This window comes from Odocoileus virginianus, chromosome 6 (genome assembly GCF_023699985.2).
Source record: "Odocoileus virginianus isolate 20LAN1187 ecotype Illinois chromosome 6, Ovbor_1.2, whole genome shotgun sequence".
NCBI classification, from domain to species: domain Eukaryota; kingdom Metazoa; phylum Chordata; class Mammalia; order Artiodactyla; family Cervidae; genus Odocoileus; species Odocoileus virginianus.
Genome location: NC_069679.1, coordinates 69389007 through 69409959, shown reverse-complemented (window position 1 = coordinate 69409959; position 20953 = coordinate 69389007). Strand labels below are relative to the sequence as shown.

General features: G+C 40.9%; 1 protein-coding gene across 4 annotated transcripts; it reads left to right on the top strand.

Moving 5' to 3' along the window:
* Positions 1-13: 13 nt before the first annotated feature.
* On the top strand, positions 14-20684 carry LOC110130400 (disintegrin and metalloproteinase domain-containing protein 20-like). Of its 4 annotated transcripts, XM_020882373.2 has the most exons (4): positions 13213-13848; positions 14741-15025; positions 17478-17555; positions 17929-20684. In XM_020882373.2, the coding sequence occupies exon 4, from the start codon at positions 18090-18092 to the stop codon at positions 20340-20342; it is 2253 nt and encodes a 750-aa protein (XP_020738032.1). In that variant the 5' UTR covers positions 13213-13848; positions 14741-15025; positions 17478-17555; positions 17929-18089; the 3' UTR covers positions 20343-20684. The 4 variants fall into 4 exon arrangements, with proteins under 4 accessions (XP_020738048.1, XP_020738032.1, XP_020738014.1 ...); XM_020882389.2 differs by lacking the exons at positions 13213-13848; positions 17478-17555 and adding an exon at positions 14-11464; XM_020882355.2 differs by lacking the exon at positions 17478-17555.
* The last annotated feature ends 269 nt before the right edge of the window (positions 20685-20953 follow it).

Below are 20953 nucleotides of genomic sequence, written 5' to 3'. Positions count from 1 at the left end.
TTAAAGTAGCAACTAAGCTGATTTTCTATTAGTTGCATATTCCTCAGTATTAAAATAGTAAAGTTACAATGTGAAAGATAAAGGGGAAAAAAATAATAAAAAAATAAAAATAAAAAAATGAAAGATAAAGGGAAAACAACCTTATTCACCGAAACCACTGTCTCACAAATACCGTAGCAATGTTGTGAATTTTCCTTGTCTTCTTTTTCTATGTGTAGATTCTTTTTTTTTTTTTTTTTTTGCTTCACTGCGTGGCATGGAAGCATACAGTCTTAACCACTGGACCACCAGGAAAGTTCCTGTGTGAGATATTTTTAAAACAATAGTTTGTAATTTTTCTGTTCATACTGTTTTACTTTATCATGTTTTGTCTGTTGTATGCACTATGCCATGGTTACCTAGTTTTTATAGACTATTTATAGTTTATTGACTGAATAATTCCTGTGAATGATTGTATGTCTTTTCTTAAGCTCTCCCTGTGTTGTACTTAAGTTTTTCCCAGTTTGCATTATTTAAATAAGACTAGTGATTTGGGGGCTTCCAGGTGGTGTTAGTGTTAATGAACCCACCTGCCAGTGCTGGTTAGATGCAAGAGACACAGGTTCAATCCTTAGGTCGGGAAAGTCTCCTGAAGGAGGACACAGCAACCCACTCTAGTATTCTTGCCTGGAGAATCCCAGGATCAGAGGGGCCTGGCAGGCTGCCGTTCATGTGGTCTCACAGAGTTGAACACAACTGAAACAACTTAGCATGCACGCACGCACACAGTGATTACATTTAGCATTTATTTCCTTAGTATAGACTCACAGCAGTAGAATCCCTCGAATCTGTACTTTTTTGTTGTTGTTAGTCCATATTGCCAGGGTGTTCTTCGCAAAGGTTTTATTTTGCTGTTCCAGTAGTAACAACATACCACTTCCATTGCTGGTGGTGGTAACTTGGAATACTTAGTTAAGGTAGTGTTTGTCAGGTACTCCACTGTAATGTTAGAATTTTTCTTTTCATCATTTTAAGTATCATGAGGTGGGGGAGGGGGTGGGGAAGTAATGTGAGGCTCTGTAAATACCATGTTATTCCTCAAAACTTTTACCGTCCAGCAGCTTTCATTGATCATTCTTACCTGAATCATTTATTACTATTACGGTTGCCAGATGGTGGTTTTCTAATTTCTTCTTTCTTTCTGTGTTTACTACTTGGCTTTCTGTTATAAAACAGCTGCACCTGCACCCCGCCCCCCCCACCGCCAGTACTTATTTGTTTATATCACTATAGATGCCTGGAATCTCATTTGTTCAATGTGTTGTATTTCTTCACTATCATTAATTTATACTGATGCTCAAATTGTCCTATATTGGGCCAATGGGAACTGGTTCAAACTGATTCCTGTGGTCCTTTTGACATCATCCTGTCATTCCTTGAGTATCTTCTTTTATGTTTTCGCACAATAAGATATCCCAAGTTCATCTCAGAAATCCTAGAGGATCCTAGAAGGATCCCTCCTTCTTTTTAATAGAGGATATATTTGGAAATCAAGATCTGTGTGCTCGGTGTGTGCATTTGCTACTGGGGTGCCATGGCTTCTGGGCTCTTTTAGCTGATAGAGTTAAGAAATAGATATATACTGGGACTTCTCTGGTGACCTGATGGTTAAGACTCTGCTGCCATTTCAGGGGGCATGGGTTCGATCCCTGGTTCTGGAAGGAAGATCTTGCATGCTGCATGGCATGGCCAAAAAAAAAGAAAGAAAAGGATTGTGTATGTGTGTGTGTGTGACATGAATGAATACACGTACGTCCACACACGTATCAGTTTATTCTGTATATATTAAAAGCTATCCCAAAAATCACTGCAGATGGTGACTGCAACCATGAAATTAAAAGACACTGCTCCTGGGAAGGAAGGCTATGACAAACCTAGACAGCATATTAAAAAGCAGAGATATCACTTTGCTGACAAAGATCCATATAGTCAAAACTATGGTTTTTCCTGTAGTCATGTACTTATATGAGAGTTGGACCATAAAGAAGGCTGAGTGCCAAAGAATTGTTGCTTTCAAACGGTGATGCTGGAGGACTCTTCAAAGTTCCTTGGACAGCAAGGAGATCAAACCAAGCAATCTTAAGGGAAATCAAGCCTGAATATTCGTTGGAAGAACTGATGCTGATGCTAAAGCTGAAACTCTAATACTTTGGCCACTTGATGTGAAAAGCCAACTTTGGGAGATAGTGAGGGACAGGGAAGCCTAACTTGCAGCAGTCCATGGGGTCACAAAGAGTCGAACACAACTAGGTGACTGAACAGTGCCACTACCACCCATCTTATGTATCTTGTTGAAATTTGTATTTCCTGGTGATTTAGTGATGTTAATTAAGCATTCTTTCCTGTGACTGTTGACTATTTGAATATTCTTTTTTGTGAAGTGTGTCCATTTTTGTGAAGTATGTTTTGTCTGTTTGTCTCCCAAAGTCAGAAGAGTCCTTTGTGTGCATGGACAAGAGTCCTTACATGTATTGTTTTTAAATGTATTTTTAAAGCCAGAGTGTAAGTCCACTCGTATTTGCCTTCTTACCATTTAATGGTGACCTAAAAATGATCATGAGGGAAAAAAAAAATGATCATGAGAAAAGCTGGTCTGGAAGAAGCACAAGCTGCAATCAAGATTGTCGGGAGAAATATCAGTAACCTCAGATATGCAGATGACACCACCCTTATGGCAGAAAGTGAAGAAGAACTAAAGAGCCTCCTGATGAAGGTGAAAGAGGAGAGTGAAAAAGTTGGCTTAAAGCTCAACTTTCAGATCATGGCATTCGGTCCCATCACTTCATGGCAAATAGATGTGGAAGCAGTGGCTGACTTTAATTTTTTGGGCTCCAAAATCACTGCAGATGGTGATTGGAGCCATGAAATTAAAAAGATGCTTACTCCTTGAAAGGAAAGTTATGACCAACCTAGATAGCATATTAAAAAGCAGAGACATTACTTTGCCAACAAAGGTCCATCTAGTCAAGGTTATTGTTTTTCCAGTAGTCATGTATGCATGTGAGAGTTGGACTGTGAAGAAAGCTGATCGCCGAACAATTGATGCTTTTGAACTGTGGTGTTGGAGAAGACTCTTGAGAGTCCCTTGGACTGCAAGGAGATCCAGCCAGTCCACCCTAAAGGAGATCAGTCCTGGGTGTTCATTGGAAGGACTGACATTGAAGCTGAAACTCCAATCCTTTGACCACCTGACGTGAAGAGCTGACTCATTTGAAAAGACCCTGATGCTGGGAAAGATTGAGGGCAGGAGGAGAAGAGGACGACAGAGGATGAGATGGTTGGATGGCATCACTGACTCAATGGACATGAGTTTGGGTGAACTCCGGGAGTTGGTGATGGACAGGGAGGCCTGGAGTGCTGCATTTCATGGGGTCGCCAAGAGTTGGACATGACTGAGCAACTGAACTGAACTGAAAAATGATCAAGTGTTTCTAATTTTAACATAGCTTAGTTTGTCAGTCTCCTCCTTTATTAATGCTTTTTTTGTGTCTTGTTTGAGGTTTTTCTCTACATTGCAGTTATGAAAATGAACTCTTCTGATTATCTATAAGCTTCATTATTTTGCATTCTCCAAGGCCTGTAAAGTCACAATAGGGAGGAGCATACTCCAGTCAGTAGTTGCAATGTCTTTTATCATTGCCTACTCCTCTGTTAATGACATTTCTCTAATTTACAGAGTTGAGAGTCAAATAACTGACACATCTCCTTCTTATACACACTTTGCCTGGAGCACACAGCGTGCCATCTTTTACTCCTCCAATATCAACTGTATCCTTCCTGAAGTGGTAGCTGGCTTCCCGATACTTGATACCTTTAGCAGTGTTATCTCAATTATGGCATTGTGTTACTTTAGATTGGGAATTGTTTATATATTCATGCTGTACTCTTTCACACAAAACATTTGAAGGAAGACATCTTTTGTATGTTGAATTTCCACACCTTATTGGCCTCAACTATCTCCTTGTGCATTAATTGTTTTGTATCAGCTCAGGGGGCACTCCTTGCCATTTGATCAAAAATGTATTGACCTTGTTTATTGTGGTTGTTACACATTTTGTAACACAAAATGTCACCACAAGACATCCCATCCTGCACATAGAAATCGTCAGGGTGTCACCTTGAACCTCCATTGTACCACTCAGGAAGGTTACATTCTTGTGCTCTACAGAGCATTCCAAGAGAAGCAAACTTACATTTTACATTGCAAGATCCAAAAGCAGCCTGCCCAAGGTTTCAATTTACAAGAAATACACAAGGATCCTTTCTGCACTGACATTCTGATCCACAGTCACAGCATACTTTTTCAACTTCCGCTTCCTTGTTATGACATTATTCTGATGGTTGATGTTTTGAGAAGCTGGTGTATTCATCACACAGAGTACCTTGTAATTAATGAGGTTAAAGTAACTTCCATAGCAGCAGTTGCCAGAAGCACTGATACTTGTATTATAGGCATTCATGATGCAATGTTTTTTCTCACATAAACAGAATTCCTATGTGTAAGACATACCAAGATTATGACACTTGTTGAACAATGACCACTGCAAAATGAAAGCAATTGATTTACCTTTGAGGCATTTATAAACTGCTAGCCCAAAATGATGGTAGCATATCCCTGAGATTCAAGCCAACTTAAATACATTAGAAAAGTCCTTGCACACAAACAGATGCCCAGAAACGTGGCAAATGGGGGTAGAGATGAACACTTCAGTTCACTTGAAGCTGTCAAGAAGTTGACTCATGTCTTGGTTGACATTAATAAGATTCCCGTGGTTCCAAATCTCAGTCCCAATTACAGAAACATGAAGACATAGCTGTAGACAGATTGGATCTGTTACATTAGGCACATTTAATATATCTTCTGTGGCCTTGGAGACATTTGAATAATTGAAACTGTGATTGTCCACCACCGTAAGCACACTCCACAAAGGGCCAGTGAGTCCAGTAGCCAAGGGAATGGCAGTTTTGTGGCATTGTGGCAGTTTTAAACTCTGCCTTGAACTCCAGCTTCTGACAGTTATTTCTTCCTCGAAGCTGCATTTCATGAAAACTGACCCTTGTTAGCATCTTATCTAACAACTGGTGTTCAAATGTGGTAGAGTGCTTCAGGGCTCAGTTTTGTAAGTGAGGTCATTTATCTGTGGCATCCCTCGAAAGGTTCCCCAATGCTGGACAACCAGAGAATTGGGAGCCCTTTCATGTAACCATGATAGTAGCAGTTATCCCAGATGAAGGGCTAATTCTCTTGGAACCCACCCTGCTCCCTGTAGTTGTCTGGAAACCAAGAGCTTCTTAGGCTGTAGACGAATGACGCGGGTGCAGCTGGAGGCCAGACCCTGAGCCACCCTCGAAGGCTGCACGTGCGCTGGGGACATTGGGGAAGCCCCACTTTGGGTGGGCCCTGGTGCCAGTTGGGCCGGATTTGCGCGGAGCCTGCGGGCGGGCCAGGAGCACCTGCAGCCCGAGCCGCCGGAGGGCGCAGGCGCGCCTGGCCCCACCGCTGTCCATCATGGGCGGCCTTTCGGAGAGTTACAGCGCAGCTCTCTGCGGTCTTGGGAAGGTGGGTGATGGAGACTTGAGTACGAAAATTTGCTTCCTAAGCAAACCCTCTTCCAAGGCAGGAACCCAGCTTGCTGGGTTGGGCGGCAGCCGCCCTGGCCCTGAGAAAGGGGCGGTTCCTCAGTGCTGGTCCGTTATAAGGAGCTGCAGCTGGGGTTCCAGGGTCTGAAAGCTGGCCAGAGGGAGAAGTACAGGGAAAAAGAGTGAGAACAAGAGGAAACTGAGCAGGCAACTGAAGCCGCTGGGAGGGGAGGAGTGAGGAGGTGTAGGGAAGAGGGCAGCAAAAGGGTACGCTGGGGTGAAGGGAATTTAGTTTGGAAGAGAGAAGCTTAGGGGGTCAGCATTCTGGAAGAGGCTATGGAAATGGAGAGATCAAGCCTGTTTCACTTCTTGGTATTGGTCCTGAACAAATAGGCAAAACTAATTTTCAGTAACTTGTTCCCACCATGGGCTGATAAAATTTTACTAAAGCCAGCTGCTGACTGTTCCTAAAAGGGATATAACCTAAGTCTGTTTCCGTGAGGAAGCCTAAGAGGGTATTAACTGCATTTTTGCTAAACTCCTTCAGTAAAGAGTAAATAGAGTGTGTGTATATGTGTGTGTGTGAGAGAGAGAGACAGAGCTAATAGTTTAATACAGTATAATTTTTCACCCCTTTAAGTTTTGTTTTAATGAAACAGCTTTATTGCAGTTTGCTTATTCTATAGCGAACTACTGTGTGACGGCAGCAGAGCAGAGTGGGCACAGCTCCTAGCAGGCAGCCGTTGCTGTGCCTCACTAGTCTGCACCCTGTAACTAAGGCGACGGGTCTTGCTCAGCCGTTGCTCGGGGTTCTCAGTGGGCCCTGCCACTTGTATCTCAGTGAGGGACCATTGGGGAAAGTGATTCAGTCAATGGTGCGTGGTGTGGTGGTCATCAGGTGGAGAGTGAGGTAAGAGGCAGAACCAGGCCTTCTCCTGGAGGGCCTCCAGCTCACCCAAGCCTTGGGCCAGCAGGTGAGCTGGAGGGCCCAGGGAACAGACGGCCCTATGTCCTGCAGGGCTCCAGAGCCCTCACTAAGGCCCTCCGCTAGCCTTGGTCCAGGCCTTGAGGCAGCAGTGAACCCCTTCCCCCATCCCTGTCTCTGTGACCTAATAGTAGTGGCCATCTATCTGGTCATAGTCTGTGAGACCTGGTCTCCCCATTTGGGCAGTCTGAGGAGACTGAGGGGCAGTTGAGCTGGATGCCTGGCTCCCTCAGGCATGACAAGTGGGCAGGATGTGGATACCTGGCCCTGAAAGAGCCGCCAACTGAGATCCGCCTCCTCTTAGCCAGGGCTGGGACCTTGGAGGGTGAAAGTTGTGCCTTGGGACTTTGCCCTTTCTGGTCAGGACAGAGAGTAACATTCATCTGGTAGAGATTTACAGGAACATAATTACCTGACCGTGACCGGACCTCAAGAACAAAGCACCTGACACCGAGAAGTCTGCAATAACTAACCACACCCATCCCTCACCTTTGGCTTTCACATGGACTTGCTGGAAGCTTTCAGTAACTTTGAGGTTCTCAGTGCATGAGCCACCCATCTCTTTGTATGAATCTGTAAAGAACCTTTCTCTCTTCCAAACTCTAATGTTTAGTATTGATGGGCCTCACTGTGTGTTGGGCACACAGACTTGTGATTTCTGTAATATAACTAACTAAATTTTTATATATGTGTATATCCCTGAAACCACCATGATTTGCTATCTGTTTTCCGGTCAATAGGTGGACATTTTTTTCATTTCCACTTTGACTATTAAACAAATAATGTTGCTATGCACCTCCATGTATATATCTTTGTATGAACCTGGGCTTTCTTTTCTCTTGGGTAAAAACTTGAGAGTGGAATGTCTGGATATATAGTAGTTGAATGTTTAACTTTTTTAAGAAACTGCAGAACTGTTTTCCACAGTGGTTATAACATTCTACATTTCCATCAGCAGTATATATGTAAGAATTCTAATCCCTCAGCATCTTTACCATCAGTTGGTATGGTCAGTCTTTTAAATTTTAGCTATTCTAATAAGTGTATAGTGATATACATTGTGGCTAATTTTGCATTTTCCTATTACTAGTGATGTTGAGCATCTTTTTCTGTGCTTATTAGCCTTCCATGTACCTTCTTTGGTAAAGTATATGTTCAGATCTCTTGCTTATTTCTTGAGGATTTGTTTCTTACTGAGTTTTGATGTTTTATTAAAAAATATATTTTGAATAGTCCTTTAGAAAATGTACATTTTAAAAATATTTTACCCCACTCTGTGGCTTGTCTCTTAATTATCTTAATAAAATATTTTAAAGAGAAGCTTGTAGGTTTGATGAAGTTCAACTTATCACTTTGTTCTTTCATGAATTTTTTATTCACTGCCACATCTAAGAAATTATTGCTTAACCTTCAGCTGTCAGTTTAAAAGATTTCTCCTGTGTTTACTTAACAGAAGTTTTATAGTTTTTGGTCTCTGGTCTATTTTACACTATTTTTTGTATGTGATGCGAGATATGAAATTAAGTTCTTTTGTTTTCCATTCAGTTGTTCCAGCACTGTATATAAAAAGTCTACCCTTTCTCCAGTGATTTACCTTTGTCAAAAATCTGTTGCCATATTTGTGTGGGTCTATTTCTAGTCTTTCTGTTCTGGTCTATTGATCTGTCTATTATTAATAGTTTTAGAACACCCAAAAAAGATGTCCTTTTCATTATAGGGGACTGGGATGCAAAAGTAGGAAGACAAGAAACACCTGGAGTAACAGGCAAATCTGGCCTTGGAGTACAGAATGAAGCAGGGCAAAGGCTGATAGAGTTTTGCCAAGAGAACACACTGGTCATAGCAAACACCTTCTTCCAACAACACAAGAGAAGACCCTACACATGGACATCACCAGATGGTCGGCACTGAAATCAGATTGATTATATTCTTTGCAGCCAAAGATGGAGAAGCTCTATACAGTCAGCAAAAACAAGACGGGAGCTGACTGTGGCTCAGATCATGAACTCCTTATTGCCAAATTCAGACTTAAATTGAACAAAGTAGGGAAAACCACTAGACCATTAAGGTATGACCTAAATCAAATCCCTAATGATTATACAGTGGAAGTGAGAAATAGATTTAAGGGACTAGATTTGATAGACAAAGTGCCTGATGAACTATGGACGGAGGTTCGTGACATTATATAGGAGACAGGGATCAAGACCATCCCCAAGAAAACAAATGCAAAAAAGCAAATCGGCTGTCTGAGGAGGCCTTACAAATAGCTGTGAAAAGAAGAGAAGCCAAAAGCAAAGGAGAAAAGGAAAGACAGATTCCCATTTGAATGCAGAGTTCCAAAGAATAGCAAGGAGAGAGAAGAAAGCCTTCCTCAGTGATCAATGCAAAGAAATAGAGGAAAACAATAGAATGAGAAAGACGAGATCTCTTCAAGAAAATTAGAGATACCAAGGGAACATTTCATGCAAAGATGGACTCGATAAAGGACAGAAATGGTATGGACCTAACAAGCAGAAGATATTAAGAAGAGGTGGCAAGAATACACAGAAGAACTATACAAAAAAGATCTTCACGACACAGATAATGATGATGGTGTGATCACTCACCTAGAGTCAAACATCCTGGAATGTGAAGTCAAGTGGGCTTTAGGAAGCATCACTATGAACAAAGCTAGTGGAGGTGATGGAATTCCAGTTGAGCTAGTTCAAATCCTGAAAGATGATGCTGTGAAAGTGCTGCACTCAATATGCCAGCAAATTTGGAAAACTCACCAGTGGCCACAGGACTAGAAAATGTCAGTTTTCATTCCAATCCCAAAGAAAGGCAATCCCAAAGAATGCTCAAACTACCACACAATTGCACTCATCTCACACGCTAATAAAGTAATGCTCAAAATTCTCCAAGCCAGGCTTCAACAGTACGTGAACTGTGAACTTCAAGATGTTCAAGCTGGATTTAGAAAGGCAGAGGAACCAGAGGTCAAATTGCCAACATCCGCTGGATCATCAAAAAAGCAAGAGAGTTCCAGAAAAACATCTATTTCTGCTTTATTGACTATGCCAAAGCCTTTGACTGTGTGGATCACAAAAACCTGTGAAAAATTCTGAAAGAGGTGGAAATACCAGACCACCTAACCTGCCTCTTGAGAAACCTGTATGCAGGTCAGGAAGCAACAGTTAGAATCGGACATGGACCAACAGACTGATTCCAAATAGCAAAAGGAGTACATCAAGGCTGTATATTGTCACCCTGCTTATTTAACTTATATGCAGAGTACCTCATGAGAAACTCTGGACTGGAGGAAGCACAAGCTGGAATCAAGATTGCTGGGAGAAAGATCAATAACCTCAGATATGCAGATGACACCACCCTTATGGCAGAAAGTGAAGAACTAAAGAGCCTCTTGATGAAAGTGAAAGAGGAGAGTGAAAAAATTGGCTTAAAGCTCAGCATTCAGAACACTAAGATCATGGCATCCCGTCCCATCACTTCATGGCAAATAGATGGGGAAACAGTGGTTGACTTTATTTTTCTGGGCTTCAAAATCACTGCAGATGCTGATTGCAGTTATGAAATTAAAAGATGCTTACTCCTTGGAAGGAAAGTTATGACCAACCTAGACAGCATATTCAAAAGCAGAGGCATTACTTTGTCAACAAAGGTCCATCTAGTCAAGGCTATGGTATTTCCAATAGTTATGCATGTATGTGAGATTTGGAATATAAAGAAAGCTGAGGGCCAAAGAATTGATGCTTTTGAACTGTGGTGTAGGAGAAGACTCTTGAGAGTCCCTTGGACTGCAAGGAGATCCAGCCAGTCCACCCTAAAGGAGGTCAGTCCTCGGTGTTCATTGGAATGACTAATGTTGATGCTGAAACTCCAGTACTTTGGCCAAGTGATGTGAAGAGTTGACTCATTTGAAAATACCCTGATGCTGGGAAAGATTGAGGGCAGGAGGAGAAGAGGACGACAGAGGATAAGATGGTTGGATGGCATCACCGACTCAATGGACATGGGTTTGGGTGGACTCTGGGAGTTGGTGATGGACAGGGAGGCCTGGCATGCTGTGGTTCATGGGGTTGCAAAGAGTCGGACATGACTGAGTGACTGAACAGAAGAAAACTCATTGCTTTTCAGTTTAGTTTTTTTCTTTTTGTGAGAATGAGAGTGCAAGATCTTTGCATGTCAGAGTGGAAATTGAAAGGACATCCGCTGTGCAATTTGTATGTTTTAAAGTTTGCTTAAATGCTTTGTGGCTTTGGATATCGTCAATCTTGGTAAATGTCCCACATGCATTTGAAAATAATGTGTATTCTACAGTTTTTGAGTATGGTATTTTATATGTATCAAGGTCAATTTGATTAATGTTGTTTAATTCTTCTATGTCTTTATTTTTTTTGCATGCTTACTCTTGGTAAACTTGCTCAAGTATGATCCTGGATTTTTTTTTTTTTTATCTCAACTCTTGCTTCATGATCTCTCATCTCTCAACATATGCTTTGTATGTTTTGAAGCTATGCTGTTATGTGCATATAAAGCACTGTGGAATGGTCCCTATTTTTTTTTATCATATTGGATGTTTCTCTACTTGATTTATACCTTTTTATTACTGTCAATACCTTGTCATCTTTTAATATGATTTATTTTTATAATGTTTGCATTGACTACTTTCTTTACTTTTTAATATCCACATATTTTATCTTTTGCTTCAGCCTTGCATAATTACCTTCATATTAGGTTTGGCTTATTTAGTAAAGAAATCACAACTGAAACAGCAAGTGTAAATACAATCACTGCTGCCTAGTTTAGGAAACTCAATAGTAACTCTTAAAGATCAACCCACTTGCACACGTAAAACAGGTGAGTTAAATACAAGTGTAATTGGTATATTATCCCAGTATAATTAAAGGTTTTATCATAGCACAGATATTTGTAATTCCTCCAGATTCAAACAGTTGCTCTCAGGTTACTATTGTTGAAGCAGTTGAAGCTTTATTAATAAAACTTGATAAGGATAATCTCTGATTTATTACTATTCAGTCATTTGTATTACCTCCAAAAACAGTTGGAAGACTCCACTGTACTAGGGGTTTTGTGAAAAGATATATTATTTTTAATTTATATTTTTACTATAGATCCAACCTCTAATTAATATAGATCCATTTAGTTTTCTTGTTACTTTTGTTAGTGTGGTTTTTCAAGGAATTTTCCCATATTGCTAAAATTTTCAAATTTATTGATATAAAGTTGTTTATATGTTCATTATTTTTTATGTCTTTATGAAAAGATGGGCTTCCCTGGTAGTTCAGCTGGTAAAGAATCTACCTGCAATGCAGGAGACCCCAGTTCGATTCTCCAGTGTAGTTCTTGATCATCATTGGTAGGTGTTTATCAGTTCTTTACAAGGAACTTGGCTTTAATTTTCTTTTTAGTGTTTATTTTTTATGTCTTTGGTATTCTGTTTTTTAATTCTGCTGTTAAAGATTGATTAGCTGTTATCTTTCAAGTTTTGTGACATTATATCTTATACAAAGTATTTTTAGTCTTTCTCCTTTCCTTCTATGTATCCCCAAAGCCAGAAATTTTCATGTAAGCTTTTGCTTTAACTCCGTTCTACAAATGTAATATGTTATATTTTCATTCAGACCAAAATATTTTCAGTTATACATTTAAACCATGCTTGGATCATGGCTGTTCTTTAACTTTGAAGCAAATAACTATTTTCTAGTTTTTTTTTCTTCTTTATACAGTTTTAATTCTGCAAGTAAGGAATGTTATGCAGTTATTTTTCGCATTTGTTAAGACTTCCTTTATGACTGTAGATATGTCTATTTTGGTAAATATCATGTGTGTGCTTGTGTGCTAAGTTGCTTGAGTCATGTCTGACTCTTTGCAACCCTATGGACTGTAGCCTGCCAGTCTTCTCGGTTCATGGGATTCTCCAGGCAAGAATACTGGAGTGGGTTGCCATGCCCTCCTCCAGGAGATCTTCCCAACCCAGGGATTGAACCACGTCTCTTATGTCTTTGCACTGGCAAGTGGGTTCTTACCATAGGGCCACCTGGGAAGCCTGTTTCAATTAGGTTAATTTGATTAAGTTTGCTTAAATCTTATACTTTTTTTTTTGGTCTAATGTATTTGTTGATGAAAGAAAGTATGTTAACACAAGTAGATTTTGAATTTTTCTACTCCTTTTTGTTCTGTTGGTATTCGTTTTATATATTTCAAAGCTATTTGTTAAGTAGATACAAACTCCTGCTGAATTTTATCATATTAAATATATCTTTATCTCTGTAACAACTTCATCTTTTCTGCTATTAATATGGTTTATTTCCTTTCTTTTGCCAGTATAAATTAGTAAACTATTGTCATTAATTTAAAGTAGAAGTTCTTTCCTCTCAATTCAGAGGAAATTTAGATTCTGATTTGCATTTAGAGCCAATAAAGGGCAGTGGGAGTATGTCTTGAGGATATTAGACATGCCCTAGCGGGATAATTTCCCCAGCTGAGATAATTACAGGGTCTCTAGCTAGAGGTGGCTAGGCTTCTCAGACAAGAGGATTCTAGGCACCTTCCCTGGTAAAGGAGCGTCAGGGGTACTTGGGAGGATCTAGATACTCAGAACCAATCCAGTCCACCTGGAACTCCCATTATCAAGGTCAAAGTTTGTTTGCTTTTTTTGTCTCAATCAGATTTCCCACTACAGTCTTGGCAAATCTCGATATTCAACTTATGCTGTGATTCTGAACCTCCACAGTTAAAGTTTGGTTTTGTTTGAAGTTGGCTCTGTGGCTAAAGGAGAGATTTTTTTTTTAAGTCTACTGTTATCAGCAATCTGAGCTGAAACCTTAGAGCCTTGAGCCTCATTGTGCAAAATCTCCATTAGAATTTAGTACACCCGTTCCACCCCTCAGTCTTTGAGATACTTCTAGGCATCATCACAGCCCTCCCTTGGTCCCCCACACACTAGCTTCAATAGGGCACTTCATCACAATCAACACTGAGTAGAAATTTAACTAATTGTGATGTCATTATGAGCCCATCCCCCATTCAACAGGAGTTCAGCAGTGTGTTAAGGCCATGGACATACCTAAGCGAATCCCAGAGACCCATTTTATCTATCTCTCTTGGCAGCACTCTTGGTACCAAGTCCTGTATCTGTCAAGATCTAGTCCAGAAAAGAAAAACCCACCAAGAGTAATTATTATAAGGAATTCTTGAAAAGGTTTTAGAGGGCTGAAAAGGTAAAAAGGGAACACAGAGGTATGCAGGAGTATGAATTACCAGAGAGAGTTGCACCCCTAAGATTGTGGGAACAAAGGGAAGAGATTGGGGTTTTCATAACCTAGAAGCTCTCACAGTGGCCTCATAGGTCTGAACCTGGACAATAGAAGATAGAGCATTACCAGCCCAGGTGATGCTGGTAATTTAGGAACTCAGAAAAGTTGTGTGGAGTTGATAGCTGTACTTCCTATTAGGTAATATTGAGCTGGTACTGGTTCCTTAGGCACTTGGAAGAAGGTCCTTTAGAACTCTGACACAGATCTCAGAGACAGAGGGTTACTCCTCTCATGGAGCTATCAAGCCTGTATCAGGGACCTTTGTGGTATAGCCTGAAACATCTGAGAAAGAGATACTGGCTGGCTGGTATAGGTTGCCCACACTACTGGAAGATAGCTCTGTACATCTGGTTCTGAGCCCTCTGGGGAGAGGGCACTGTCCACTAGGTGCCTTTGGTAGGAATTGATGGAGCTGGTTCTGGGAATGTGGTAACATTCTCATCACCAGAGCAAGATACCATTCAGGGCGGAGGGGGAAAGTCACTGCCAGTAACAGCAGGCAAACAGCAAGAGCCCCTCGTCCTTCCCTTTGGCTTTTTATTCTCCCTCTCAGGCTTTTCTTGACAGCACTCTTCAGGAATTCAGCTAGAAATGGGGAAATATAATGTGCAGATTCCCATCTCTAGCTCCATAGAAAAAGTATAAACTTTAGCTTTAGGACTCAGAAAATAGTTGATAATCAGTAAAAGCTATGTCAGCAGAGTTCTGCTAATAGCGTCTGTGGTGACAGGTAATATATAGGAGGTGATAAATGATTTGTGTGACACTCTCTGATATTTTCTGTTGTTTTATTTAGTTGTGGCTCACTACATTCTTCTCATGACCCTGAATGGTTTGTGACCTAAGTGTAAGAAACTCTGAATTCGCTGTGACTAAGAGTAAGATTTACAATGGCTCTCTGCATCCCCGAAATGCCTTCTTTCAGTAAGCAGAATGCTTGAGTGCACCACCTTTGACCTGCTGATATGTAGATCACAACATATGATGCTTCCTGGAATTGCCGATTACTGTAACTGCTGCCCATCTGTCAATGAAGGAGCAGTTTCAGAACTCAGACTTGGGGGAGGAAAAGTAACTAATGGTATGTACCTTTAAGAACTCCCTCATACATGAAATCACACTTATAATACTTTGGTCCATATGCACATGTGAATAAAAAAAAGACATTTAGAAGGGTCTTCATAATTGTTGGGAGGGGTATGTACAACATGGCAAAGTGAAAAGACAGCTAGAAATAAATGCTCTGGATTTTTTAAAGTGTCTTTTCAGTGCAGTGCCCTGGAAATTATAACTGCACAGCTTTTCAGGATGCTTCTCTTTGGTGAAAATGTATTTTCTTTTGAAAACATAATGGAAAGATATTTTATTCTAAGAAAGTAGAGTTCTAAATCTTGAGATCTAAAAACACAGACTTCATGTTTGTGCATTAGTAGTCCAGTGATCCCTAGTTAAATGGAATTATTTAATAATAGGAATTGCATAGGCTTTTGAGTCAGACTTACTGGATTAAATTCCTAGTGCTAAAAGTGGTTAATTAAAAACAAGACTGGATAATTTACTTTCCTTCTTTATGTAGTACATCATCTATTTATTTGGATGTCCTTTGCTTATTTGCAAAGGATTGTCTATAATTAAAAGGTATTTGAATGGCTATTTGGCACCTAAAAAAACTTCATTAAAGATATTAATCTAGTGAATTTTTAACTGAAATCTGAATCTTTTAGTATTTTCATTCATAAAATTTTTTTATTCATAAAACTGATCTTTCTCCAAGGACTTTAATAATCCTTTTTTTTTCTTCCCTCAAGGCTCAAATATAAGTTTTTAAGAACTAGCCGGGAAGATTTAAAATCTTTAGGAGAGAAGTAGTATTTCACTTGTTTGGCTATTAAACCTCATTGTGAGCAAGGAGAAACTGAATACAGAGTGTAACTTTGCTAATTTTTCTCCCAAAACATACAGTGTGATGTTTAAGGTATTTTATATGCAACAGCAAAGGATGAGTCTTCATCAGAGTAAAAATATAGCAGATTGGTAGCAGAATCTATCAATTTGTTTTTATTTTTTTTAACCAACTCTACCAAACACTTTTGAATGAAGTAAGTAAGTGTAAGTGGAGAAGGCAGTGGCACCCACTCCAGGACTCTTGCCTGGAAAATCCCATGGATGGAGGAGCCTGGTGGGCTGTAGCCCATGGGGTCGCCTTGAGTCGGACACGACTGAGCGACTTCACTTTCTCTTTTCACTTTCATGCATTGGAGAAGGACATGGCAGCCCACTCCAGTGTTCTTGCCTGGAGAATCCCAGGGACGGCAGAGCCTGGTGGGCTGCCGTCTATGTGGTTGCACAGAGTCGGACACAACTGAAGCGACTTAGCAGCAAGAGTGAGTGGAGACGAGGCAAGATAGAGGTCTTGAGGAGTTTGAAGTAGCTGCTGGGAATAGAAGAAAGAGTTAATTACTGATGCTGAGGAAGATTCTGATACTACTTGAAGTGCAGGTAATGTTAGAGAGGAAGGGTTTTGGAGTGACACCAGTTCAACGTAATTAATGGTACAATAGTGACAAAGACTGGTATGACTTAAAGATCCTTGGCAATGAAATTTTCTCTTGTTACCACATCCTATTTCTGATGAAATAACAATATAAGTTATTTTCCTCTTTATAATGCTTCGTTTTTAATAGTCCCCTTTCACCTCACACATTTCCATCATAGTATCCCCAAATCTGTAGCAGATACCAAGGATATCATGAAGGGAGACATGGAAAGGAAATCTGGTCATTAGGATTTGACATATATCAGAGATGCTTTCCCCTAGAAGTTTCATCTAGTATTCTTGGCTTCCAGTAGCTATCCATTAGTTCTGGTAAAGTATCTAGGAGTATCCGGGTGTTCTTGACATTGTAATGCCGAGAGTAGTCTTATGCTCTCTACGATTGACCCCATTTGTGTCTGTGTTTAGAATATTCAGGCCACCAGTGTATGTTCTGACGTGTCTCCAATTTTTTTAATCTTTTGTTTTCAAATGTTAAGCAAATTATTGATACTTTTAACTGAATGTCAGAAAATGAACAAAATTAGCTTTTACTTGAGTTAAAATTTGTGTTTTCAACAGGTATGAAGTAAGTCCATTCAAATTGTGATCTCTGAATACTTTAGATTTAAATTCTTCAGTCTAACGTTCTCTAGAGAATTCAGCTAACTCGCCATTCATGTAAAATATAGAATGGAATATATCTATACACAGCCAAAGTGAGTCTCTTATGGTTGAGAACATGATGCAACAGGGCTAGGTGCAGAGAAGGCTGCTGCTTCCATGCTGTGATTAGAGGCAACTGGGTTGTTGACTTGTCCCCAAATAACAGCCTCATTCCTATTACCTTGTCAATATAGCTGCCTTCCTTGGAATGTCCAGGGGTTTTCTGCAGACAAGTGTGTGTTATAAAATACATGTTTGTCTGGATTGAGGGGGGGACTCCCAAAACTCATGAGTCCCTTTAGTGAGACTTACTTTGACTTCTAACCTCAAGCAGAATGGGAGCTAGATAAGACGTCTATAGAAAAGAAGGGGGAGATGGAGCAAACTGTCTGAATAAAGAAACCAAAAAACGGTGAGTTTTGGATGGGCTGTCTACATGCTTACTGAAGGTAGCAGAGTACCAGTAGACTTTTGGGTGGAGGAGTAATTAGGAGTCAGATGTCAATCTTTTTAGCATGAAAAATGTCATGCCAGTGTACATGCTTAGAGAATAGTATATTAATGAGTCCTTATATTAAAACAGGATCCAACAATTACCCATCTATGATGAATTTCCTTCATTTCTTTCCCTGTAAACCTGCTCTTCCCTTATCCCTTGCCCTTACGTAGATATGAGACAATCTCTGGAATTTTATTGATTCAAGCCTTGTCCCAGTTGAAATCACTTTCTCTCCCTCTCTTTCCCTGTCTCCCCTGCCCTCTCTCCCCCAACCACCCTATCCTAGATCTTCTATTTTCACTTCAGCGTTGCGGCTTTGATGGTCCAGCTCTTCCAGTACACAGATCCATAAAGGCCATCCCTGCACCCTCAACAGCTCAGAGGGAGGAGCCAGACCAGCAGTGCCTGATGCCCCGCCCTCTTCTGCCCTGAGCAGGTGGCTCCATAATGACTGTGGCTGAGGCCCTGGTGCACTTCAGAGTCACTCCTCTGCTGCTCTGGTCTGGGGTGTGTCTGTTCATTTCTGGTCACTCTCAGGCCAGGCCCTCCAAGCACTTCTCTTCCCCAGAGTTGGTGATCCCCTTGAAGGTGACTGGCTGGGGCAGAAATGCAAAGGTTCCAGGCTGGCTTTCCTATAGCCTGCGATTTGGGGGCCAAAGACACATTGCCCACATGAAGGTCAAGAAGTTCTTAGTTTCCAGACCCCTCCCAGTGTTCATCTACACAGACCAGCGTTCCCTCCAGCAGGATCAGCCTTTTGTTCCTGATGACTGCTACTATCATGGCTATGTAGAGGGTGTTCCCAAGTCCCTGGTTGCCCTCAGTACCTGTTCTGGAGGTTTTCGAGGAATACTACAGATAAATGATCTTGCTTATGAAATTGAACCAGTTAGGTTTTCTGCCACATTTGAACACCGGGTGTATAGAATAGACATCGATGATACTCAGTTCCCACGGATGAGATGTGGGTTAACAGAAGAGGAAATAGCACGCCAATTGGAGTTGCAGGAGTTGCATAATTTCACTCTGATGCAAAGTTCTTACACAGGCTGGTGGACCCACTTGCGGTTTCTTGAGCTGGTAGTGGTTGTGGACAATCTTCGATTCATTCACTCGGGAAGCAATGTGTCAGTAGTACAAAATGACATAGCTAATGTTGTCAACATAATAAATAGCCTGTATCACCCTTTGGATGTTCATGTAATTTTAACTGGGCTTGAAATCTGGACTGAAGGAAACCTAATTGCCACTGATAACATGGATAAAATGTTGGAGGATTTTGCTCTTTGGAAGTTTTTTAACCTTGATAACCGACTGCCACATGATGCAGCCCATCTTTTGGTAAAGAAATCATTTGGCAGGCAGCTTGGACTTGCCTATGTTGCTGGAGTATGCCAGTATCCTCTTAATTGTGGAGTTGCTGCTTTTGAAGATGATAGTCTGTATGATTCTGCAGTTATTGTTACCCATGAACTTGGTCATAATTTAGGTATGCTGCATGATAATCAATCTTGTGTGTGTGAACTTCAGTTTTGCATAATGTATCCTGCCAAAGTGGTAACAAATAAATTCAGCAATTGTAGTTATGCCGAGTTTTGGAACAATGTGATGAGGAGTGGGGTTTGTCTTTACTCTCCTCCAAATCCAGCAAATATTGTTAGGATCAAGTCTTGTGGGAACCTAGTGGTCGAAGAAGGAGAAGAGTGTGACTGTGGAACCATAGGCCAGTGTGCACGTGATCGCTGCTGTCTGCCAGATTGCACTCTGAAGCCTGGAGCTGCTTGTGCTTTTGGGTCTTGCTGCAAAAAATGCAAGGTCAGGTCAGCAGGGACTTTGTGCAGAAAACAGATCAATCAATGTGACCTTCCAGAGTGGTGCAATGGGACATCGCATCAGTGCCCAGAAGATGTATATGTGCAGGATGGGCTTCCCTGTAGTGACAGTGCCTACTGCTATAAAAAGAACTGTGTTAACCATGATGAACAGTGCAGGGAGATTTTTGGCAAAGATGCAAGGAGTGCATCTCCGAGTTGCTACGAAGAAATCAACACCCAAGGAAATCGATTTGGTCACTGTGGTATCAGCAACATAGAGTACATAAAATGTGCAGTCTCTGATATCCTGTGTGGGAGAGTTCAGTGTGAAAATGTGCGAGTAATTCCTAATCTGATTGAACATTCCACAGTGTATCAGTTTTACGTCAATGACACCACTTGCTGGGGCACCGATTATCACATAGGAATGTCCATACCTGATATCGGTCAGGTGAAAGATGGCACAATGTGTGGTCAAAAAAAGATATGTATTGATAGCAGGTGTGTCAGTATGGTTCCTTTGTCACACACCTGTCATCCTGAGACCTGCCACATGAAGGGGATCTGCAATAATAAGCAACAGTGCCACTGCAACCCTGGATGGGCACCTCCTTACTGCAAGGATGAAGGCAATGGAGGTAGTAATAGTAGTGGCCCACCTGGTAATTCCCAAGATGACGAGGAAGATGAGGCAGATAAGCCAGAACAGGCAGAAGGGGCAGAACAGACAAAAAAAGAGAAAACTCAACTGTGGCTTATTCCTTTGATTTGCTCATTTGTATGTTTCTTCCTTGTGCTTTGTAAGAAGAGTATAAGGAAAAAGGAGCCAGAAATGATGACAGAAGAAGGAATGGAAGAAGAGGAGGTGGAGGAAGAAGGTTACTAAGGCTCCTGCTTCATTCACAAAAAATAAAGAAATCCCTAGTTTTTCTTTCAAATAGTAGAGGAGCATTAGGCATGTCTGACTGCTTTAAGAAAAATTTAAGGATCTCTCATGGCAGGGTCATAGGCATTAATATTTCACTGAAGGATTCCTATCGTATTCTTAACTTACTCTTCAGTGTGTTAATCAATATTAAAAGTTCATTTTTTCCCTCTGGAAGTCATCTCTTTATGTTTCCTGAGCAAAGGCATGGCAAAGTCACATTTGTATGCTAAGGTCTACCAGTTGTAAATATCCTCCCACCTTTGTACTCTTAATATGTCATGTCCAAGATGTGCCGCTATATACCCTATTCCTGTTTTTCCAGCTCTTTTCTGGGGAGCTGCGCCAAAGGGGGGCCAGTAAAAGTAGCCTGGAATGGTGGATGAAGAGAGAAGGGAGTTTACCTTCTAGTGTGCCAATAGTTAGTCTGTCATGTTGGTAGCCAAGCGTGGTTTTGGATTCCAGTTTCGTTGACTCTGTTAGAACCACCCTCATTCTTCATTAGAAGTACAAGCAGCAGCTGACCACTGATGCTTTGAGAGATCACAGTGGTATCTCTGGGGTTAGCAGTG